Source organism: Cygnus atratus, chromosome 3 (assembly GCF_013377495.2).
Source record: "Cygnus atratus isolate AKBS03 ecotype Queensland, Australia chromosome 3, CAtr_DNAZoo_HiC_assembly, whole genome shotgun sequence".
NCBI lineage: Eukaryota > Metazoa > Chordata > Aves > Anseriformes > Anatidae > Cygnus > Cygnus atratus.
Genome location: NC_066364.1, coordinates 76,956,642 through 76,982,913, shown reverse-complemented (window position 1 = coordinate 76,982,913; position 26,272 = coordinate 76,956,642). Strand labels below are relative to the sequence as shown.

General features: G+C 38.3%; 1 protein-coding gene across 2 annotated transcripts in view; it reads right to left on the bottom strand.

Moving 5' to 3' along the window:
* Nucleotides 1-14,147: 14,147 nt before the first annotated feature.
* The window catches only part of FAM120B (family with sequence similarity 120B), a 59,693-nt gene continuing 47,568 nt past the window's right edge, over nucleotides 14,148-26,272 (bottom strand). For both annotated transcript variants that reach the window (XM_035538640.2, XM_035538639.2), the window contains exons 8-11: nucleotides 22,544-22,652; nucleotides 20,739-20,852; nucleotides 17,582-17,639; nucleotides 14,148-14,479 (exon numbers count right to left, since the gene is read on the bottom strand). In XM_035538640.2, the coding sequence (XP_035394533.1) occupies nucleotides 14,467-14,479; nucleotides 17,582-17,639; nucleotides 20,739-20,852; nucleotides 22,544-22,652 (294 nt within the window). In that variant the 3' untranslated portion in view covers nucleotides 14,148-14,466. The remainder of the gene's footprint in view (nucleotides 14,480-17,581; nucleotides 17,640-20,738; nucleotides 20,853-22,543; nucleotides 22,653-26,272) is intronic.

Sequence of the window (26,272 nt, the reverse complement as noted above, 5' to 3'; positions counted from 1 at the left end):
GTATGTATCATATCTCATCCAGCTCCACCACACGTCACGCAGTCTCTGAGCACACAGCATTATTGTAGCATTCAGTCATTTAATTAAAACAATAATTGATGTGCAGGGTGAAAAAGAAATAGCCCTTTTTCTTACAACTCTTACAGGAGCCTACAACCTTCTATGAAAAGATGGTACAGGTATCTGATAGGATGAACTGAAAAACAAAAATGGCAATAGGATTTTTGTGTGAAGAACAGAAGAAAAGAGGATTTCAGAAACATGAGAAGTGAGGGGAAGGGAAAAAAAAAAAAAAAGGCCATCCAGAGAGAAGGCTACAGGTACAGGAAGACTGGGAGAAGGCAGAAAGGACAGGCTGTAGGTGAGGCTAAAAACTTCACTTTTTACTTTGTAGGAACTGCAAAGGGGCAACATGTATGAAAAGGATTTTGGTAAAACAGAGAAGTGGCAAGGCTGCATGGAAGGGAGAGGAACGGAAAGATGGACTGGATAGTTTTTAGCGCCGGGGCGGAGAGCTCGTGGAAGTGACTGATGTCATCCAGGGACCAAAACTGCTGCCAGATTCGGCAAGGAGAAATGCCAGGGAGTACCAACACAGAAGACAAAAGACCAAGGCATTTCACAACCTGACAGTGTTTTACACTACCGAGCAGCCAGACTTTCTGCAATCTAAAGGCTGTCACTTACCTAGTTACCACAGCACTGAGCCTAACCACCACAGCCACCTTCACCAACAAAATTCACTTATCAGGCCCTGCTCTTTTCCCTTTATATTTAACATGGGAAGAACTAAAGGACACAGCCTACCCGGCCCCCATTTCTGGTATGCAGCTCCCGTTGGCACTGCGGCTGAGCTGGGGCCCTTGGTGTGCAGTGAAGGGCAATATGGTCTAGTGATCTCAGCAGGCGAGGGTTGGGAGGTGGGCATGCCTCGGTTCTCATGCCAGCTCTCATACTTCGCTTCTCTCTCTTCAAAATGGGAATACCACCTGCCAGCCCCACAGGCTTGTCATGAGGATTGATTAACGCTTGTAGACATTTTTAAGAGGGGGGGGGAGGCTCACCCGACTGAGCTGCAAAAAGGCTGCATGTGGGCAAACAGTTTGATCACTGCTGCTATGGTTTATCATCACTTTCGCTCTACGAACTGAGGCCTACAGTTGTAAAGAGACTTGCGGCTGTCAGACACAAATACAGAACCCAGTAATTACTGAACAAGTGACTCTTAACCAAGGGAAAAGCTGCCCATCTCTAGCCTTTTGCTTGGCCCCAAAAATACCTCTGTAGCCGTGGGCTACAAGTGTTTCTGAGCCATGCCGGTCACAGTCCAGGGGCTCTTACTGAACACACTTTCTAACCACCACCAGACACGTTCCTGCCCTTAGACCTGAGCCCGTAATGCCAGCAGCTGATCGCAGGTCCCACGTGCACCTGAGTTTCGCTGCAGCCTTCCACGTTCACCCCAAAACTTATGGCCTGTGTTCTGGCTCGGCCCGCACGTGGAAGGAAAAGGCAGGGACTGGGCAACCCGTGCCCACCCGGGGCTGCCATTCCAGAGCACAGATAAAAGTGAAACCTGAGCGGAAAATGTTTGCGGTGCCACTGGCAATCAAGGGCCGGGTTGTCCCAGCAACGGGAACACTTCATCAGCTCGGCTAACAGATGGTCAGTGAGCAACAGGCAGCATATGTTCCAATAAGCACTGACATCAGCACAGATGGAGGGTGGGCAGGAGGCTGGCCCTGAAACATAACCTGACATTTCCTTCTCATTTGGTGCTGCATTGTTATAACTCACACAGGAAGATTAGCAGGGAAAAGTGAATAGCATTAGAGAATCTGCTCAGGAACCGATTACTAACACTTCAGTGCAGTTTTAGATTTTTATTTAACCAGAGTGCAACATTGTTAACAACATTCAGGGGCAGAAAAGGAAAATGCAGTGGGTTTTAACGACAGGGCTTTATTTTCATCACAGGCAGGTTTTCCCAAGAACACTAATTAACAGATTGCCACCTTCTAGGACTCTAGATCTCCAGTTCCACTGATTTCTACAGCTTTTTCTTTTACTTCTTCCATCCCTCCCCCAATAGAATGCACTCAAATGCCCCACAGGATTAAACAAACCCCCACAACACATTGTCAGAAAGGGTATAACTTTCCTCAGCCCGCAAATAAACTTTAATGATTGCTACAAAAGACAGAAAAACTTACAGCCACAGAAGAAAAAGCTCAGGCATATATCCCTGCTGATGAGCTTGCAGTAAAAAAACAGGAATCAAAGGGGGCTGTAGTCCTTGGAAATCAGCAACAGATTGATCAGGGAGAAGGAATCAGTACGCAAACAGGTTGCATACAAGTTGTATATTTATAGTCTTGCATTGAGGAGAATGGGAAAGCTTGCTGGACGGTCCCAAAATGCCCCTTTGTGACAGACAGCAGGATTTCAAGCACATACATCCAAATGATGTAGGCATACAGCTTGTGTCACAGACAAATACTAAAAAATGCAACATGTGCAGCAACAACTTTTTGTTACTTTGTGAGATACCTTTAGACAACTTTTCCTCCACTAACGTGGGAAAGTTTAGCAGGTGCCTCCCTTTAACACTAGTGGGACTTGGATGTAGATCCTTCACTTGTGTCAGCAGCAGAACAGGCCCTCCAGTGAAACCAGTCGTCAGTCCTGGGGGGACTGCCAAGCTGTTTTGGGGATGGCAAACCCTTGCATCTCTGTTCCTTGAGCCTTTCTTTGGCATGTATGAATTTGCTCAGAGATTTGCAGTCTGGATAGCCCTCTGCCTCCCCCCTATTTATTCCTACATTTTCTCCTCTGAAGCTTTACCCGGCTACTACGCAGTCCTACAACCCATTCACGTAAGGATCTCTTGCCCTTCTTCAAGCTGTAATACCTGTGAGAGGTGAATACTGTCAGCTTTGTTTTGGCAAAGGGCAGCACAGGGAGTCAATTGCCCATATTTTCAAGTGGCTTCTAATTTTGCGCACCTCAGTATTTGGCCTCGGCATTATTTAGTGACCATGCACTACAGTAACAGCAGTGTCCAGTGGATCTAAGATCCATACAGACTTCTAGAGACGGGTAGGCTGCACTCCAGCAGATGACAATGGGTGGCACAGGAGGTGGTATGTCTTGAGCAAGGTGACAGGGTAAGTAAACGACAAGGAAGGTGCAGGGGAATTAACCAGGATTCCTAACTCTGCCCCATATTGCACTGATTAGACAGAATCCTCTTAGAGCAGGCCAAATTAGATACTCATCAAGTCTGAAAACATGTGCTCAATGAGCACTCCCTAACAAACAACGTATGCAAATGACTGGAGAGATAATCACATATAAACAGTGATTTCTGCAGAGTAGCGAGGTGTCCCAAGCACCCGTTCTTGTTGCTGACTTCAATAGAAAAGCATTGCAACTCTAGTAAAGCCATTTAAGGACATTTTAAACCTAAAAAGCAAGAGTCGTTGAACCATTCTGATTCATTTCAAGGATGCCAGCTGTTTTGTGCTATCAGTGACTTTCAGCCTTTCAAAAAGACAATCTGCAAGTCTGGGATTGTATGGTCAGAAGCTCACCTCTTTCAGTGTTGTCTGGGGGGGCTCTCTTCCACTCACAGGGAATGTTCTTTCTCCTTTCCTCCATCACATATATGTGAAGCTTGTGCATATTTATTAGTTCAGTGCAGCCTCACTGTTCCTGCTACACCAAAGATTTTTTATTTCAAACATCACCACTTGGTTCTTTGGCAAATCTTCAGCTAGGTTAAAGTGGCACAGCTCTTTATGATCAACGTGCTGCTTACATGGCAATTTAGGATGGGCAGACACACAAAGTCAAAATGAAAAATTCAAAGCATGTATTTTAATTGCAGCAGTAACACAAACTGTTTACAAAACAACTGTGGGGCGAGCACAAACGGCCAGTATCTTAAAGTTAAGGACATTTAGCATGACGTTTAACAAATAAAGCCTGTTAGGATCCAGGAAGATTGGTCCAGTTGTGCATAATGTGCTCTTTATCAAAACAAACAAACAAACAAACAAACAAACCCTCTGTATCTTTATTTGCACTACTTTGAACCAAAATAAATGGTAGATAGTGCACTGGGATTTAGTTATCCAACAAGACAGGCACTGAATGTGCCATTTCTCCCCATGTATATATGTACGAGGCTGAGTCTCCACAGACGTGATTTCTCTACTAAAACCAGAAGCCTAAGACCACATGCCTAATTCTCTGGAAGATTCCTGCCTCCACATACACCAATTAATGAATCAATCTAGTTAGAGATGCAGCCAGGAACATACTCTGAACAGCTCAAAAACCCACTACAGGTTATCTTTGTAACATGCTAGGGGAAATTAAGTGAAATTATAGTTTCTACATATAATGGCCTATTATATACAACCAAGATGTAGCCAACTAACTGAGACTGCCCCTAGAAAGCACTTGGTTGTCACAGTTTGTTCCCTGACACACCAAATTACTTTAGTCAGCCAGATTTAGGGTAACACCATAGTACTCATGGAACTCATACTAACACTGTCGTTGACAAAGAAGTACTTTAGACTCCAGATGGCTTACATTTTTATTGCGTTTGCCAGAACTAACCCAATACTTACAAACAATCAAATGTGGTTATATAAATGATCATATAAATGATTAATTAGGTTATTAATGTTTTTATATTAAAAGTGTAAGTAGTACAAAATTATGTTTGTCAGCTACTAACTCAAACCACAGCAGCAGAATAGCCATACTAGCTCTGTAGAGCAATCACAACCCATGTATTCCCACGATCCCAGGTCATGTCAGCTCACTGCTGCAGTGGACACTTAGCCAACACCCTCTAACACTATTTTTTGGAGTGGATCCCACAAACAAACCCTTGGATACAGCACTTGGGACAGTGAGCTAGTCTGCAAGACTGTGTGAATGTCTCAGAGCTTCTGCCCATTTGCCAGTGTGTATTAATTACCCTTACCGAGCTAATTTTCTTCCCTGGGACTTAGCTAAAATATTGTGCGTTTTTGCTTTGAATTCTATTAAATGAAACACTAGACAACAGTGAACCTCTACAGCATGGACAACTTAATCTTCTTTAGCACGGACACAAATGTGATGCACAACCCAGCAAACACAGTACCTGACTGATTTCCTGCTTCTGGGGGATGACAGGTATACTTAAAGGGGCTGACAGTGCAGGGAAGGGAACCACACAGGGGGAAAGCAGCCCACACTGAAGGAGCACCTGCCCTTGGGATGACTGGGAAAGGAAGCACTGCCCTCACTAGCCCCTGGGCCCGGCTTCCACAGTCCTAGCAATAGCAGTTATCACAATTGCCAACACAGGAACTAAGTGAGGACTGAATGCGTCTGAACTGAACTGGAAGGAGAAACACCCAAACAGAAACACTGTTCCCTACATCACTGGCCAAGTGTCGTCTGGGGACCCTGGGTAACCACCGATGTTTGTTTTTGGGAAGAGGCTGAGTTTACCTTCATACAGAGCTTTCAGTCAAGCCAACTTCCTGACTGTAAACAAGGCATGAGCAAAGTAAGTCTGATGACGGTAGTTTTAAATTGCCTATAAAGCAGTTCACTGGAAATGTTCAGGAGCCCACAAACCAAAAAAGGTTTGAGACTCCTGTTATGCTTTATATCTTGGTAGTTTTGCTGTTGACAAGCAGAGCAGGAATCTCTGCAGGAATTCCCAGGAGATCAGGCATCCAGAAAGGGATGTGCAGTGGCAAATGCCTCAGAATCACTTCAGTGGCTGATTTATTTCCTTTTCCTTCTTCTTCTTCTTTTTTTTTTTTTTTTTTTTTAATAAATACTTGAAGGTAACTAATGAATCTAAGCCATGGTGAGGGGGCACAACAGTCTTGTCCTAGCCCAGCCAGACACTGACAGCAGTCTAACAGCCATGAGAAGTTGGAAGGCATTCTCATTTCACTATGAGGTAAATTCAACCGGGTACCACTGTCATCCCCACCTCAGACACCAGGGCTGGCCCTCGTCCCGTGTACCTGGCAGTAAAACTGAAGAGCTCTGCTTTAAGCTCCTTCCCATACCCCTTACAGATGTTACCTGCCCCAGGGGTGAACATGCAGATCTTTGCATAGCAGTGAAAGGCCAGCACGGGCCAGGCCTGAAAATGCCATTCAGAGTGTCACCAGCTGCCCTTCAGGGAACTATGCTTCATTCAGGCATGCACAGGCACCTCAGCCAAGAGGTCACTGAAACTGGCACATTAATTCAGTCATCAGCACTGTGGTCTCTGTCCTGCCTGGGCACTAGGGTGCTCCTATGAGCGCAGGGTAAAACAGTTCAGTGAGCTAAAGCAGCGGAAAACTAAACCAGCCTAAAAAATAAACGTTTCTGTTGGCTCAACATCTAGATCCAGCTTAGGATGTCAAAGGAGTGCCAGTGCCAGCACGAGGAAGAGGGCAGGTGGGACAGGTAGGTATTATCAGTTGACTTTAACTTCTGTGGAGAAGTAGCCACAAACATGTCTGAGAAGTACGTGGCAGATGCTGGGCAGTGAGTCACGTCTTGAACTTAACCAAAGAAGCTGAAAAGTACTAGCACAGGCAGGACCTATAGCAAATGCGCCCTACCTGGTAACCATCTCTGACAGGACAGACAGAGCCAGTTACCAGAAATGAAAACACAACACTCAAAGGCAGTTCGCTAGAGGCTTCCAGAACCTTTGGGATATGGAGAGCGAGGGTTGTAAAACACAGAAGGATCCTTGCTGAAAGCAGTCCCTGAAGCCTAAGAGAGATCACAGCAAACGGTGTAGCTGCTTTGCCCAGCGTCCCCAGCAATACAAGGGCTTCGGCGATGTGGTACAGCACCGCTAATAGAGGGACCCCAGCAAAATTTGCTCTGAGGAAGCATAAACAGAGCAGTTCTAACGAGGCTCCTGCAATGTTAGCAACATATTTGTGCAGGGACTGCCAGTGTTTTCAAAGCAATTGCAGGTGCCTGATCTTAATGCTAGCAAGCGCTCCTTTTTGTCTGTACTGTAGCCAGGACTTGTGAGCGTGAGAGAGATTGAATGCTTTGTAATGAAGGTATATTGTAACATTTCTCTCCAGGTGGCACTTTGTTAACAACAATTAGATCCTGATTGATCTTTGAAGGGCTAATTCTTATGTGGTTTGCAAGGGTCCTACAAGGAGCAAGTGTTGAGTGGGGGCACTTTAAAAGTATTAGTGAGGAAAAAAAAAGAAGAATAGTGCCATAAGAAATTTGCAATACAATGCCTGAGCCTCCTTTGCACCCCATAGTAATTTGTTCTTATTCCTGTTATTATCCCCTCGGGCACTAATGGTCACTTTATTAATTAGTTGAAAATTGCATTCTAGGTCAAATGGCAGCTTTTTTCCCTCCCATTGTTGCAAATTGCTAGTGGTATGGCCCAGTAAATGGCAGTGTTACTGCAAAATGGGAAAGATCCTTTGCTTTTCAAGATAAAGCCCACGGACCAGCTGCACTTTCCATGACATTTCTAAGCAGAGCATTTCCCCAGGCCTGCTTTTAAGCGGTTAGAAATTAAACAGAACTCACTGTCATTGTTAAGATTTCTAATCATAGGCTGCTACTGTATTTGCTCTCCCTCTCCTCACCCTCCCCCCCATTTTAATTCTAGCTGAGCCTGTTTTCTAAGGTGCATCTCTGCAGCGCTTAGCCCCATTTTTCAGGAAAGCAGGCAGTGTGTTTAGGTGCCTTCGTTTATGGTGCTCTAATGGAAATGCTTTAGAGACATCTGCTTCAGCAGGAGAGGACAGATGCTCAGTGACTTCTGAGAAATAAGGTCCTCTCTGTGGCATCTGAAGTCAGAGACTAAAAAATCAGAAATCACTCTTGAAAACATTTGCTGGCTTCTGAATGCAGAAATAGACCTAACTACGGTTTCAGAAAACAAAATTGGAAATTACAGATTTTGTGAAAGCTTTTCAGAAAGAAAACTCCTACTGAGGACAATAGGTGTTTAGCCTTTAAACCGGAGGATCAGCCCACCAGAAGTGAACATCAAAGCAGTCTATTTTCCATTAACTACTTTCTGCAGCCTACTGTGCTGGATGCAATCTGTCATGTGAGTTTGTAGTCCGGCAGTCAAGAAACCTATCAGAAGTCAGGTCTGGGCTAATTTCCCAGCACTGTCCCCCTAACACATCTAAAAGGATGCAGTGAATCTGAAGTCAGTTGTGCAAGACATCTAAAATAAAACATAACCCTTAATTCCTATTTTTCAAGCAATTCTGGCCTCACATCCTCTTAATCCTCTTCTGTAAAGTTACCTACAAATTGATTTATTACCTTTTCTGGTGGACCCAATATAAAACCTACAAAATTCAGGAAAAAAAAAAAACAAAAACCACAACATCCTCCCTCTGGCCTTTCAGAGATTTGACTGAAGTCATAAAGAAGAGTGAGGAAACTCTGTATGGGAGGAAGATGCTACAGAGTCTCTTATAGAAACTTCGCACGTTACCCTCACATACCTAGAATTATTACAATTTGTGGATTGACACTATTCCTTTTTGAAGGATATACCACATCCAGCTCATTGAAAGGCAAATGCATCTCAATCCCCAGCATGATAAGGCTGGACACTCATCCTCTCAAAAACTAAATGCTGAGGGCTGGCACCAGCTGTAGCCCCTAGTTAGCATTACACGGCACAGTTAACAACCCCTTGAATCACTGCGCTCCGGGAGCACAAGCAACAGAAGAGGAACATTTTTTTTTTTTGGTCTTTCAGATCTTAATTTCTAAAACAACAAGCTATCAGACTTGCTGGTTTGGGCTCTCTCTACAGACAGATGGGAGTGTTCATCACAGAGAGGGAGGGAGAGGATGGAGGATTGATCAAGCAGTAACATGTTAGTGGAAACAAATGCATAATCACAGATTTGGCATTTCTTTCCTACTCCCAACAAGCAAGTGTTAGGACACAAAAGCTGGCTCCAACTAGCACTTAACTTTTTCCTTTTTTTTAATGCTATTTATTAAACTTGCTTGAAGCAAGAATTTCTTACAGAACTATTTGCTGTCAGGAGTTAACACAGTAATCACTAATGCAAATGAATAAATGTCTGTTCTCAAAGTAAAAGGCAGGTTATTAACTACTTCCATTTGATCACTTCAGGAAATCATTCAAAATGTAACCCTTATGTAAAGCATAAATCAGTCACCGTCTAGACTTGCAGAGAGGTCACGTGAAGTTGCAACATGAAAGCAGAGAGTCAATAAAAAAAAAAAAAAAACTGTATTAAGTGTTTTGCAACCACAATGGAAGTACAGTATGCCCTAGTTTTTTAAAGTGTTTTTAAAAAACAGAGCTTTTGCTCAAGATGCACTGGCCACCATCTTAATGCTCTGTACTGTTGGGTAGCACCTGTGTAACTGCTCTCTGTCTTTTCTTTGGAAATACAGTATCACTAGTGGACTTCATGGAACCTCCCCTATTTGCTGCATTGTGGAGTCTGTTCTCTTCACAAGGAATGTAGAGGAAAAATTATAAAAACACCTACAAAATACAGGCTTTCTCAAAGACAAAAGTAATGTAATTTGCCCAAAGATGGTTAAGATTCTGAGCCAACCTTATCGCTGTATTCTGTAAGCAACACATTTAAACCTGGTGATCTTTCATATGCGTATTACACTAGCATGAATCAAACATGAATAAACTTTACACAAATTGAAAACCCTCCAGCAGAATGTAGATTAGAAGGACTAATTACACCAGAAGGCAAAGATGATTATCAAAAAGCAGCACATTACACATTCGCATCCTTTTAGACGAGCTGCATCTTCATCACAAGTGAAAATTAAGGATTTCTCAGAAAGTAAATACAGAGCCTGCTGGACTTCGGCTATTAACAAACAAACCTACCCTTGACTAGAGTAAAGATGTATCTGATAAAGGTAACTCCTGAATGGTTACCTTGAGTTAAATTTCCATATGCCATAAATGTTTCTCACACAAGCTTCTCTTTCACAAGTTTCTCATCACAGTTCTAAAAATTATGATTGCTTTCACTGAACAATGACATTTTGAGCTTCCTATGGCATATTTAAAAATCACATCTGAAGTCAGAGCAGTTCATATAGTGTGGCTTTGCTCTTTAATAAGAGTCCAAAGACCAGCTGCATAGTTGGTTACCGAATGTTTAAGATTGAGTGTATCATTCTCTGTTTAAAAGCCTTCAGTTATCAAGCATTGTCAGATGCATTATATCTAGGACTGGTTTCTGTGTCTAGTATTTTGTGTGTGTTCTGGGATGGAGGACATTAATACACTTGAAATACCTACGTATTTCAGACTAAAGTTCATGCCTAGATTAGGTACATTGCCTTTGAATATGTAGCTTTTTATCTTGTGACCAGTAGTAATAATAGGACATTCAGTAAGTGATTTAATTACCAACTATGGCAGAATAAAAAGTACCAGCACAAAGATAAAAGTCTAAAAATATAAGAAGCTGTATATATCCATCTTATTCTCTTCTTTGTTTCCCTAGATAGCGTATTTTTCAGGCTTGTGAAGGTAGCAGATTAACAAATCAAATCCTTTACCTTTGTGGGGACTAGTGAGCGCTACTTCAAAACGTAATCAATGCAGAGAGTCTTTTGATGATGCTTATTGATGAAACAATTTTGATATCAAATATGAACACCTAGTGCAGGATGCAACACTGTGTGACTGAAATTCTGCAGTCAGCACAGTTCTTTGGCCCCAGTCTCCATCCCTATTTGTAGTATATAGAGATGTGGGAGACAGAGCTTATTTCAAACGTATTAGAGAATTTTCAGTTGTGCACTACCGTAACTCTTACTCATTACAAGATCAGGGCCAGTACTTGGTTTTGATTCCTAACCTCAACAACCAAATTTTTTAAGCCTGTAGGGTTTTTTTTCTTCATACAATAAAGATATATTTTCAAGGTTAGCACAAGTGAAAAACAACAACAACAACAAAAACACAACATCAAACCATTAGTCTTTAATTCTGAAATAACACGAAAAAACACATTTATGTTGATGTGTTCTCAGACAGAATGCTCTGCCAGATGCCTCTTTGTCTTTTACAGACAACACTTCATATCATGATGTGTTGAGTCCTACAGAGCCCTAAGAGAACTACAAACTTCCAGGTAAGAAATCCTAGCCTTTGAAGACACTGTAGGTTAAACTTAGCACCTTCTGCCCTACCTAGGACTTGAAAAGCAGCAGAAGCTGGCAGAGCCCTAAGAATATCAATTGCAAGAACATCTTCTTTGGCAAGAGCTTCCAAGTTTTGAACTAGCTTTACATTTGTAGCGTGTAACTTTGAAACACAGTGTACTCAGTAGCCTAATGATGGGTGAGAAAGGTCTCGATGTCAGCTGTAAAGTCTATGAAAGCAATGAATGCAAGCACTTAACTACACTGAGATATAAAAAGACACTTTGCTGGTGTAGCTATTTTCAGTTTTTCAGGCTGTTTTCATCAGCAAGCAATCCCACAGGCCATATTTATCATTTTTTACACCGTCCAATTACTACAGTACCTATTACAAACTTTCTGACCACTTGTTCTGTTTGGGTCTTGAATCCCACTGTCATGGAGCAGCACGTGCGGGCTGCTCCACAAGGGAAGGCAAAGCAGCAGTTGACAGTGCCAGTGTCAGCAGGGCAGCGGCATCACTGGTGAGGGTGCAGTCCCACAGTACCTGAACAAGAGCTGGGCAAGTCTGATAACGGTAACCATGTTCACACATGTAATCACATGTTCTTGTCCGTAATCACTGTACAAGACCATGGTGATGAGGCACGTTCACTTCCTGGGGAAACCAGGAAGTAAGATGTCTTCCTGTTGGTCACTACTGTTGAGTCACAGCTGACTGGTGTTAATCAAATTACCAGTGTTAATCAATATTCCCTGAATCTTCTTTCAGAAGAGCAGCTAATAAACACACAATTCACGTGAACATTTGATGAAAGTCAGCTGCACTTCACACGGCTGAAGATAGTAAGCAATATAGCCAAACAAGAAATAAGAAATGCTTTCCTTGCATTTTCTTTCCTTCACAAAAATAGATTTGTTCACTTCAAATCCATGCCAGTTTTTTTTTTTTTTTTTTAAACCAATTCAAAGTATCCCTGCAGTCCATATATTAAGGTTAAGGAGACACTATTAGACTGGAAGCTTTAAGGATATTTCCTTGTATATGACAGCCTTCTACAGTCCATAAGCTTTACAGTACTCTAACCAATCTAAAGTTCAGTGAGGAAAATAGCACTTCTGTGTTTCAGCTTCCTGCTTCTACTTTGATTCCTGATGGGAAAAAAAATTTTGGCTTGGAAAAAACTAATAATAGCAGCTTCTGCTTATGGTCTAACCTTAGGAGGAAAAAAAAAACAACCAACAAACTCAGAGAAACTAACAGTTCTTCAGTGGCTGGGATAATTATTACCAGCAATTCACAATATACCACAACAAGCACAGCAAAACTCCCACTCTAACTGTATTTAATTTTGTTTATTGAGGCCAACAGAAATCTTTCCCCATATCAGAACCTAAAGGAGAAATTACTAGCAAATTCTGGCACACGGTGACATTCTTTTCAAATACACCATTATACAAAACAAGATTCCTGAAACTAAAGAACTTTCCATAAAATTCAGACCACACCATTCAAAAGGTTTTGGGGAAAGAAAAAAAAAGGAAAAAAAGAGGCAGTACAATTACAGTCAGTTATAAATCAAGATAAAAAGGAAGCGGGAACATCCCTATCACAACCGGATCCTTACAACACATATCAGACACTGCATCATGTAAAAATTATGAAAAATGTGAGCAGACACAGAGTTAGAAATTCTGTGTTGCTGCCAATTTATTTGTTTAGATGGACTGTTGCTACATGCAGGGTATGAAAGAATATATTTACTGTGCTACAAACAGAAAAAGGAAATAATACAAGAAAATAATAGTTAAAAAGTTATATACATCTGACAATACTATTCACTTTGACATAACATGTATACTAAATAGGAATTAAATTCCACTGACAGTTGGCTCAAACGAATTACCTGCACAAGGCCTAAGAAAATACATTAACTGAGCAATAATGGACTAAAACCAGCAGAGTTTACATTAGTAATCACTATACCATAAGGATAAATCTAAGTTGTGAAATAGCTATAGTACTGCTTATGAAAATAGATTTCAAAATGAGAGCTAAATTTTCTCTTTGGAATATAAAAATAGCATGTTTTCCACGTGCTAAACACTTCTGAAGACATTTGAGCATAATTATGTACTATTCTAAAATCACACATCTCAAAAGTATTAAGAAAGTCTGTGTGATGTGTAAGACTAGTGAAAATCAACAGGAGATACCTGATTGCCCTACCTGTACTCTGTCTGTCCATTTACTTGTATTTCTCAGGACTATCTAGTATAGAGTGAAATCGTGGCTCCACAAATATCTGTAAAAAAGGTATCAAAGTTGTCAACAGAGAAAAAAATTTACACGTGTGCTTCAAATAGCTGTCACTTATAAAAACATGAGTGCATTCAACGTGACTGTTAGCTTTCTCTTAATTTAGAATTTCTGCCAAAATCACACTGGCCAGAGGCTCACACTGCCACTTCTATTTTGAGGCTATCTAAAGATAGGTTTAAGGTCTGACATAAACCTTAAATGTTTCAAAAATGACTCATTGCATACGGAGGAGAATTCTAGGTATTCTAAAAGAGGACTATGTATTTGACTCAGCTCTGAAAGGCCCCAAAAGAACAGGACAGCTGCAGCAGTTTTATACATATAAACTGATTTTAAAACTAATCTAGAGTGTTTCAGCAGTGTTTTTACACTTTTCTCATTTTCTGAGACTGAGGACCTATGAAAGTAAGTCAGGTTACAGAAAAGTATGACTTTTTTAACCCTGACATTAATGTAAACACTTTAAAAATACTTTTTTGTTGTTGTTCAAGACTGGGCAATTTCATCCTCATATAGCATAAAGATTTAACAGAAGAGGCATAACAGTTTTGCCAATAGAACTAGGTGAATTAATTAAATTTCTGCAGCCTTTTAACACCTAGGACTGGCTTCTGCTTTTTAGGCATGATTTTTTTATTACAAATTTTTTAATCATTGTATAACTGTGTCAATAACATTTTTATAAAGTGCTCCAAACAATACTGTATGAAGCCTAAAATACATAAGAATTGTTTTGCTACATTCCATAATTTACTCCAGTAAGCAATAGTCTACAAAAACAATGTATATAAAATAAAACCTAACTGAAAACGATGCATGATAAAATTCTGATTAGAGCCTTCCCACCACCATTACTGAAAGTTTTTGCGATCTTCAGCATATAGCCTTTCATAAAAACGTATCTTGTTCTCTTATCCATTTTCATTCACTTCCAGTAATAAGTAGGGTCATCTGGGCGACCTAAAAGACAAACAGTTGTGAGGAGCCAAATGAGACACACCAACGTCAACACTGAAAAAATTCTAATAACAAAAAAAAAAAATACAGTGAAAAGCTACAGTACTCAAACTGCTCATGAAAGACACAAATTAATGACATGCCTGAAAGGCAAGAAATACTTAGGGTAACATTTTCAGTCTCGTTTTCAGAGCGTTTTCAAAAGTACATCTTCAGATTTACAGACGTCTCTGAAAAACCTGTCCTAATTGTTAGACATTTCTGAGCCTAAGTTTTACTATGTGAGCAAGACTCTGTGGACCACATTTTTTGGTGATCTTTATATGACTGAAGATGCAGACAGGCATCTACCACAATTTTATAAAGGTTGGAGCCCCTTGTTTCTTTTTTAGAAAAATTAAAAGAAAATGTTGATATATTTGATTTTTCCCCTCTGTTTTTCTGTTTGTATTTCTTCTCTTAGTTGTGAATTTCCTTAGACACTTCAATGGAATTTAGAGACAAAAACAGGCGTTAGACAATTTCAAGCCAGATAGAAGGCACAGAATATTTCTTTTACAGTAACACAACAGTAATCCTTAGCTAGAAATATTACATGTTCTGCAGTACGTAAAATATTGATATTTTGATAAGATACACATTTCTGGTGTAATCTACCTTAAATAGAAGTTAGGGCCTGATAAAGGGTAAGATTTTGTGGTCTGTATTATGTAGGTGATTAAAGTATCATAATGATGCATTCCAGGTTCAGTGACTTATGTACTAACTACCCTGGTCAGCATTTGTGCTTTAACCCTTCCGTTATGCAAATCTTAATGCAAGCATTAAGTTCTATTGCATCTACTACTCTCTGTTAGTAAGGATCATGAGATAGTTTTCAGATATAGATCTAGTTTTCAAATGTTTATCATAAACCTGGCAGTAATACAGTTAGAAGCATGACACTGAAATATAGATTTTGTATCAGTAAAATCTAGCATTATGATCTTGAGAACTATTAACATGATACTCAACGTTATTCAAAACAAAAAGGAAAAATTAGCCGAGACAGTGGATTTTCCAACATAAGTATTAACGCCATGGTTCTCTGAGTACCTACAAAGTTTTGTTCATGTGCAACACCATTGACATTGGTGAAAGTCCTTCGAACAAAATAATTTCCAGGTCAGGAATGTAAAGAAACTTTAGGAAGTGTTCTTACTACTCTGAGAAAAGCTTCCATGTCAAAAAAAAATCTATCACAATTCCACATAAGGTATTTTAACGCAATTTCAAATAGTTCGGGTTGTAGTAGTATTAAATAAATTGTGAAATAAATATATTTTCTGAATGCTATGTCAAAGAACATGACAACTAGAAAATCTGCAATTTCTGACTCAATAACTTATGCAAGAATCAGGTCAAAACGTCTTATCCACTGGGCACACTAAAAAGTTTGCTGATTCTTACAGAGATTGAAGAATAGGAAAGTGGAAAACTTCTAAAAGCTGACTCCTATGAAAATCTGCAAATCATATCAGATTTAAAAACATGCTCTTAACATTTTGATTCTTTTTTTTTCTGCTGCTCAGTCTTTTTTGTGAGTGGGAACAGGACATCGGGCTTTCATTTTCCTTTCATCATATACTTCCTATACAAAGGAGAAGAAAGTTTTTTCCATAACTTAATCTATCGAAAATGCTGAAGTACAAAACTGAAGATAGGGCGATTCCAAAGCACATAAACAGAGGAAATCCCATCAGTTTCATAAACATCCACTTGAGCCAGCCCAATTAAAAGACCACTACAAATCCAAGAAAAGAATGAAATTATTGAAGATTACATAGAAGGATACAATTTTCAATTAGGCTGTTGAGATGCAGATCAGTAAAGAGCAAACTACAGTTTTAAGTGTCACCCACTTTCTATGTGACTTAAGTGTTGACATTCTTTCTCTCTGATACAATTTTTACACTTCATGATTTAAAATGGGATTTGTACATAACCGCCTATTTTTATTTTTTTTTTTGCTTAATGACAGCGATTAAGCAAAGTACCTCTGATTGTTTTAACTGAATGGGTATGCAAATGGAAGACATGAGAAGGATGTTGTAAGCTCTTAAAAAACCAGTTTCTTAAAAAACACAAGTACTGTGTTTTTTACACTGTAATGCATGAAGAGGGGCTTTTGTGGTATCAATTTATCAATATAGGATCTGACAGTGCTGTTAAAAACTGCAAATGCTCTGTTCTTTCATGTTCCTTTAGTATTATATAAAATGAATTTGAAATAAAGTTAATAATTAAATAAGTTTATTACTGAAATTCAATCACAAAGTGAAGCCTACCTATTTGTTAAGAAAGGATTACAAAGATAAGTCTTTGAACTAGAATTCCGGACAGGGACAAAAAGCCTAGTTCTCCTAAGTATTATTTATTGCAGTAGTAAAGCGTGACAAGACTCAGATTCTTTCTCTCCTCAGCAATGATGTGGTTCATCCCGCACATTCAGCTGAGACAGAACTGCTTAACTAAAAGAGCCAAAAGCAACAGCAGCTTTTGGCTCTAACACAAAAGTACTGCATTTTACAGGAAGGTCATTTTGTTTCACTGGCAGGTGATATTTACAATCAGTGATGTCATCTTTCAAACTTTTCAACGGGTTTCTGTAACAATGGTACAACCCTTAAAATTAAGATATAATCTACACAAGACACAAACCACAATTCAACATGGATATTCCACATGATTCATGGTGTGCAAAGTCCTATAGAAACATATAACAAAAACGTGCAAAACTTATAGTCAGGAATATCTAATGATGTGGTCAAAATACCTCAGATCATCCAGTGTCAATATCACAAAATAACGTAGATATACTTGGATGCTACTCTGCTTCAGTTGGTACCTTTAACTTAAGTTTTAGTGATTTTGGTCTCATTGTAAGCTTAGACTTAACATGACAAGGGATTAATTAACACCCGAAATACCCTCAGCTTTGAGTTATTTCCTTTGCAGTCATATGGTTCAGTTACTCTGTAAAGTTTGTAAGAAGAAACTTTCAGAGACAAAATGACCCCAGCAATAACTATCTCACTTTGATAGGTCATCACATTTATTCTTTACCAAGGAGGAAGGTGGAATCTTCTCCTCCGGTCTGGATGTCCCGATCTATATTCTCTACCTGGAGGAAGCAGGAGAGGAGTTAAATACTGTTAATTAACATTAAAAGAGGAAAACAAGAACTTATTCAGATAGTCTGCAAGGACAAAAATGTATTTATATTTTGAAAAAACAACATGTTTCTCTCCAGTTGGTATGTAATCATGGACAGTATTTTGAGATGTTGAAGGCTAAAGCATATGATGGAATTGCTCCTCTTCTTCTCCCACAGTTCCATCAGACAGAGTTCAGGTGTTTACCTTACCACAGGCAGATCAGAAAAGCTATAGCCTTGCCAAGTCCTTTCACTATTTCTAATGTATTAGGGTATTGTCAATTTTAACCATTTATATAGCTATTTCAACTGGTCCTATAGACACTATCTTTACTATGTCTTTCTCCTATCTTCAGCTCACTTTTGTGCTTTTCCAGACAGGTTTTCAAATACGAGTATGACAATCATTGCCCAAATTACTGATATGTTTAAATAAAGTTATAGAAGTATATGACAATATATAGATAAGCTTAGACTTCCTTTTGTCTATCTTTTGTATATTGATTTAGACCTAGGTAGTAATTTGTATTATAAGAGAAATAAACGTTTATCAGTTGGACTGCTGAAGAGAGTGACAGAGATACATGGCAATAGTGATTTCCATAGTTCTTAGTGCTCAGTTTATTTTTAGCTATTTGCAGAATGAGGTGACAATGTGATTCAAAACAATATACGAGTGGTCTTAACTGATAATTAATGAAGTTATATCTAGCAACAGTTTGCACTTGGTGGGCTGTTTTAGCCATGAACCTAGAATTTAGACATTCTTTGTTACAAACATCTCTGGTACCTCAGGGAATACTTTTAAATGCAAAACACAAAAACTACCAAGACCTGTAAAGCCAAATTTTTAGATGTTTTACTGCTCAATAACAGAAGCCTAACCTTAGCTTTAAATTAGATACCTAGAATCTGTTCAACAAGCATCATAACATTCAGGCACTCAGAACAGAATATACAAAACTTAGCATGCTCATTGGGAAGTCTTCTAAATTAACAAACAAGAAACGCTGCGGATAAAACTTCTACCTCTCTGAAAGGCTTTGGTGTCCTGCTCTGTTACTTGGATGCAATCTCTCAATTTGTGACACATGGCCAATAAATTTATTAAGAGAATGATTGTTTAAAAAAAGGGCAAAACAAAAAAACAAGCTGAATTCCTGTCTCTCAAAACACAGTTAGAGAATTAGACGCTAATTACAACAGATTAGAGGTTAGTATTCACCACAAAATGAGAGATACCTAAATTTGATTCTTTGTCTGCCTGAAGGTATTGAAATTATCATTTCAAAGAAATACTGCTGCTGCTTAGGTTTATACTTTCTGGTTGGAGGCACTCTTTCCTCCACTGTTAAGTCGAGCCATTGCCACGAAATTCTTCAACATTAACTGGTAAGAGTAAGCAAGGAATGCCTAATCACTGGGTTCTTTTCTGACAGAGGATATGGATCCCATGGTTACTGTTCCATTAATTTTTAAGGCATTTTATCCAATGATTTATATATTATATGCAACAGCAGCAACTATAGCAGTATAGCATGGGAAGATAAGGGATAGGATTGATAGATATCAATAATATTACTAGGAAGTTTTATCACAAGCTATCATGGAACACAATGTCTGCTTTTTTGATCCCCCCCCTTTTTTTTTCCTCCTCTCTGTGGTGAGAGGCACACGTACCAGAGACGACAGCTACATAATGAAGCAAACCAAATACCTGTCTTAATACTAAGAAACTTATGAAAAAGGGAATTCTCTCAAAATGTCAAAAGTCTTGGCAAGTCAGTTTAAAAGGAACTCTAAAACACTGCAGGATTATTTTGTAATGACAGATATATTTTTCTAATAGATCTATTTTATTTACAACAGAGACATTTAACTGCATTTATGGCATCACATTTTAAGAGTGTCCTGAGGGTAGTAAATAAGGCTTAATTTTGCCAGTGTAGAGGAACACGTAATATTCTGATAAAGGAATTGAACCATGTTTATAACACAGTTCAGTGCACTTACTATGGAACATATTTTATGGAATTCATCTAGTGGTGAGATCTCTGGAGGTGATCAGTGTGCCTACAAAAGTGATTCCTGAATAGCTGGATTTTTGAGATGGTCACAATAACAGTGATAAGTTCTGTTTTTTGCTTACGGTGAACATGAACACTATATTTTAGTATTTGCTACCTAAACCATCAAACAATTTTATCCATGAATCAAACGACAGTATCTCACTCTCAAACATATAACAAAAGCAGCTGAAACACATTCAAGACTTTACTGTATTTATTTATTAACACTCCACACTAATCGCATCATCAATCTCCTTTCAAAACTTCATTTGGCAACACAGGAGAAATTTAGGCTCTGAAGACTTCACAAAATAACGTATCTTTCTTAGACACTTCTCTTCCTTTGGGTTATTTTCTTAATCTATGTGTATATGCTTTAATTTGTAATAATGAGGAAGTAAAACTGTGTTAATATCAGCTCAGTGGTGTTATTCACAGTGATGCTTCATTGAAGCAGCTGTTCTGTTCAAGAAGTGAGAACGGTGAATGACTCAAGATTAATTTCTGTCAAGACAAAACAGGACTTCATTTTTATTACCTAAGCAATAACCTTGAAGCTGAGACCCTGATGTAGAAAATCACTTAAAATGCGTTTAAATTTATTCCCATGCTTAAGTGTGTTATTGAAGTATGAACTAAGATTTGCAACCAAAGACTTTAAACAGACATTTCTGTGCAGCTGTGCTGACTTGTTTTAGACCTGTTACAGTTTTAAACACCATTCAGCTGAGACCAAGCACGGAAAGTTTAAATATGGCATAAAAGATTTTTTCAGAACATTGTGAGTAAATGAGGACTTCAGATAATAATGCTACTCCACTTCACCTTGTAGAGTTAGTTTCTGCTAATGGTACTACACAACTCAAACTGATAAAAGGTTTGTTACTGAATGCTGCGAGCACAGGGTAACTACATGCATACAAACACAAACTGCATAAAGAAACAGAACTGTTATATTGCTGATAGAGACAATTCCAAATACACACAAAGTTTTTACCTAGTGGTTGAGGACTTCTCCAGAGGAACCCCCTCATCTGATTATGATATGGAGGAACAAAAGAACTTCTGTGTGCTTGTTGGAACCTGGGATTAAATTCTCTTTGCTGTGTTCCTGAAAAACAGTATTTACTATCCAACTTCGTATGTAAGATTAAATGAAGAAGAAAAGAGAGCATGTTCTTTTTTGGGAAACGACATTTCTTAGATTTATGCCAAAATACTTATGCTCAATTATTAGGCTGACTACAGTTTGGAAAAATAATAAGTATGGTTCTTGTCCTCATTTCCATCTATACACATCATGATTACAAGCTGTTAACAAGTGTATTTAGAAACCAGATCAAAATTTTATGACACAGATTTTGAGACTGCAGTCATTAAAATGAAACAGAAATCTCTGTCCAAATTGGAATCACAAATCATAATTAAAATGGTTAAGTACTGCTCTCAAGCATTAGCAGACACTAACAAGGTTTGGTATCGTAAATCACCAGCACCAGTATGGTGTAGTACAACATCAGAATTGGACAGAAGTGTTGTTGCAAGATGCAGAGTACTAAACTATAAGAAAATCATTCTGTCTGTTGCAATTTGCTCAATGAATTCTGAAGGGGTAATTTTTATTCTCACTGACATCATACTTGATCAGGTATTAAGCAGGCAATAAACATAATGCCAGCATAAACACTCTATCACATGATGTTCAGCTAATTCAACCATAATGCAATCATCTGCTCATGGCTGAACCAGACCAAATTTGTAGTGTTAGGTGGTTCTGTCGTGCATAGATCGATTCCTATTGAAAGCAGAACCACACCTCCACCAGTAGACGCTGAAACTATAAAGCAACAACATATACAAATAAAAAGGTCCACAGTTTATCTAGGTTATCTATCACGTATACATTTAAAAACCATCAAAAAACCTTCCCTTTTCTCACATAAGACCAAAAAGCACTCAAGTTTATAAAGTGAAGTTGACATACAAAGGGGCGCTAAAGGTTCTTAGTGTTCTGTATAAATATTATCAAAAGCTGAGGACATACTTTTGCTTAATAGAAAAGACTAGCAGATTATGCCCACAGTCTTATCTGCATTTCAATAACATACACATTCTATGTAGTAACAACATTTTAAATAGTAATAATGGCATTTTAAAATCTAATAATTACAGCGTGATTAATTCAGTGTGTGATTGAACCCTCAAAAGCCTCAAAAATCAAGTTGATCTGTGAATGATGCTGAAAACATTTTAGATGTTTTTCACTGAGAGCCAAGCAGATCAGTTGGGAAAACTAATGTCCTTAGTAAACCAAGACATATAGCTGGAAATAAATAAGCAAGGTCTTAGGCAAAAACCCTTCTCCACGTTGCCCAAAGGCTTGCCTTTGTTTTGAACTGTACCAATCAGTCTTCAATGCCTCACTCAGACCTAAGACTATCATAGCTAAAATAGCTCCCCTGAGGGAAAGGAAGAAAAAACTGAGTCATTCAATTATTCCTATAAAAATAACTTTAGTCACTGAGTAAATAGCAGTGGTTTCTGTTACTGAATAATATTTTATTTACTGCATCTATCTCACTAGCTATGTATCTAGATGAAAATATTTCATCCAAACTTGGGTAATCAAATTCATATGAATTCTGAAAAGCAGGAGGTATTCTCTTAAATCCCTTCTTCAGTTTCTTGTAGAAAGACCTTATGATTTACTTAGTTGGACATGCTTCCTAAGTAAATGCTGCTGCAGTTAAAGGATGATTGAGCTTATCAATAATATATTGAGAAAATTAACATGATGCCAACCTGTGACAAGTCCCTTCCCTCTTGGTCTGCTCTGCATTGTTCTTTTCTTCGCCATGCAAGCCTTGCAAATGAGTGACTTTAGGTTCTGGAAGGGTGCGTACAAAGACTCCTGCAGACAACAGGGTTAACATTAATGACCGTTCTGCTTTTCTCTCATCAGGTGTAGCACAAATCAATCACAGATCTAACAACCAAAATAATTTTGAGTCCACACTCATACATGCATGAAGGTACCAGGTCTTCTGGTTCACATTTTTCAGGAAAGAAAATTAAAACGTTTCATATTAAAAGTGGATTCTTGGAGAGTTGAGTAGGGGTGCAGAAAGAATGCTTTTTCCTCTCTTGGTGAAGTTTGTTTTTCTCCTCTGCTCACATCTGTAAATTACTTTCTTCCCTATTCTATTACCCTGCATCTGCAAATATACCTAACTAGACTAGATTAGGTCTATCAACAATACAATACCTCAGGCAGAGATAATTAAAGGCTCCACATAAAGACTGACAAACTGATGGAAAAACTCACCAGTGAAAAAAATCAAAGCATCTCATACATTACAAACAAAACTTAACACAACAGTAACACATCGGCCCTAACTCCAGACAATCGTTTCCTCATAAAATATAATCTAGTCTAAAGAGATATGGAGGAATTAAATAAGCATTTACCTTGTGGGATGAAAAGTTATGCTGTCCAAAGGACATGCCGAAACTCTTTGAAGACCCAATACTAAGAGATGCAATACATCTTTAACTTTTACTGGTTTCAGGGAGCATTGAAGAAGTGTCTTAGAAGTGTTAGATCTTAGAATATTTTTCTTTGCTTATTGTTTTGTATTGGGCATGTGGAAATTGTGCAGATTGAAAAGAATTACAAAAAGGCAGATTTTTAAATATCATAATTTATTTTCATAAAACGGAGCTGATTTTTATGAGGATGATAATCCCTTTTTGCAACCAACATGGTGGCTGGGGAGCAGTAAGAATGGATTACAGGATAAGGTAAAAAGCCAATAGGTGTCAAGACTGGAGCAACTAGAGAGGTTTCTTAAGCAGAGGTAAGAGTCTGAATCCCTGAACCCCCTTGTGAATTTTTCTAGCACATTTTTTGTGCTCTTTAGAGATGGAGCCTCAAACACAACCCAGAGATATTTTTTTTCCACGCAGACTGAGTACAGTCTGCAAAGAACTCCCACTAATGGGAAAATCCTTTCACTGTATTCTTGGGAGAATAAATTCAGAATGTGTTTATGAAGGTTGGATGAAAGACATGATCAAAAAAGGACAAAATGTATCACTTAAGCTGACCCTGTTAGGTAATTTGTTTTTAATTAAAAAAAAAAATGATTGCAAACATACTCCATTAGTGAGAAGCACAATAAAAAGACTAATGAAGTGATAATATCATTGTCTCACTGCTTTATGAGACTATTATATCCAATTTTCTGTGTGGATAAACAAACTAATATGATTACTGTTATGAAAAACAGAACTAGCATAATAAGAACTTGGTATATTTTTTAAAAAACAGTATGGCTATTCATTATCATCAGAAGCTTTCTATTTTTTATTTTTAACAATTTCTAAGGCTAGATAGAGATGAATTACACAAAAAAAGTGTCCACAAATATATTAACTGCATTTAATTTTAAAACTTATTTTTTTGGTACAAGAATCTGTATTAAGCAAACGCTACGATGCTCAACATTGTTTGTACCTATGTAAATATTGATGAAAATTACAGTAGAAATACAGTCTTGGTTAAAGTTATTAACTATATTTAAACCATCATAGTCAAAGCAACAGCAATTCTGAGATCTCCTGAACTCCCTGAAGTAATTTAACTGTCCAGATCTAATGTACATAGAGAAACCCTAGGAGTTAGCAAACAAGCACGGAACACCAAAAGGAGTAACGTTTTCCTCTTACTTATCTTTCCAATAACAAAACACCCGCATAGAATAACTTTTTTTTTTTCTTCCCTCTGCATACAATGCTGTAGCTATCATCAGGTTAGATTTATGGTGCTCAAGGATAGATTGCTAACAAACAAGTGCTGAAAGATCTTGGCTTCCAGCGGTACGTTTAGCTCTGCCAGGAACTAAGGACCAATTTTATTTATTAAGTTGAATTTATAATAATAGGAACAACCAATCACATACACTTGTTGCCTTGCCAGTGTCCCTAACTAAACTGGCATCTCTTGGCAATTCTCCCCAAACCAGACTCTTGCCTTTCAAACTGATAAGCTGCAAAACTATTTTATTAGTCTGGGAACACTCTCTGCCATATATGTACCATAAAACTGTACCTAAAAAATAAAAGTTATTTAAACTGCTCTAAAATTTAATGGGGCTAGACTATTTTTTCTCCACCATGGAACAGTTTATCTAGGGTTTGTTTAAACTAGAGCATCATGCTTTTTAAAAACCTAACGTAGATATTCTAGTTGATTAAGTCAACCTCCAGCTCTGTTCTAGGGATATAAGCATATTTCTTCATCTCCCTTCTAAGACATGCTAAAATATAACTTTACCATCAGGATCTTCAAATGTTAGATAAAGCATGCTAGCTATCATACTTAATATGTCTCAGCCAATATCAATTTTATTCAGATTTATATATGTATTTTAAAACTAAATCACCAATCTGAATATCTACTCAAATGGAAAAGTAACAGTTTCACAGAGATTTATGTAGTCTTCTAGTTTTCCATTTATTCTTTAGATCCTCTACTGTTCTGCCAAAGTTCTACATGAAAAACTGGATGAACCACTGGAACAATCCAAAATCTAGTGAAATCAACGACTGATCAGTGGGAACCACAACATTTGGATAGAAGCTACAGTCCTAATCATACAATTGACTCCGTATGGAAAGGATTATCATCCTCCTGCTGAAAAAGAAATATATTCCACCCACCCACATGTGTTCCACTCATCACGCCAGTTCAGGATGTAATCTAATTAGATACAAAATTGGAAAAGCAAACTAATTATACCATGACTGATATTAAATGTACGAGGTTAATATTATTGAAAAACAAAATCCTTTTTCTCTGTAATAATTTTTTTGAGCCTCAAGTGATATGTGTAAAGACAGGTAAAAACACTTTAAAAGGTAAAACTTTCAGAAATTATTAAATGATATGGGTTTTCCAGTTCCACAATGAAAACAGAGATGCAAATCTAAGGTCTTAAGAGCTATCTACACGTTAGTAAAGACCTTCCCAAGCTCCCCTCCATGTTCTCTGTACTGGTGGGCCATGAGCCAGTTCTCATCTAAGGCTTCACTGGTGCACTAATGCAGCACGGCACCTGGTCGGGTGGACCCCACCTCTGATCATGGCCACCTTAATGCATCACGTATGGCCCATAGCCTGCAAGACTGCTGCTACCTAGCTGCCTTTACCAGTGCAGGCATATTTTAAATCCTACCAGTTTTAGGTAACATAGATAGCACGCAAACGCAAATTGTACAAAACCCCAGCTTCTGAAAAATGGAATTGAGTGTTAAGTACTTAAACACACAGGAAATTACTTGATGAGATTCTATTAAAAATATCTATCTATCTATATAAACTGTCTCTGATTTCCAGTTCCCCCTGGAGTTCATCAAATCTTCATCTCATATTTATGTTCCTTAGTACCTTTGAAAATATTACTCTTACATGCTTTAAAAACCATACCTAGTATGCTTCTTTAAAATACATTCATATGATTTTGCACAAAA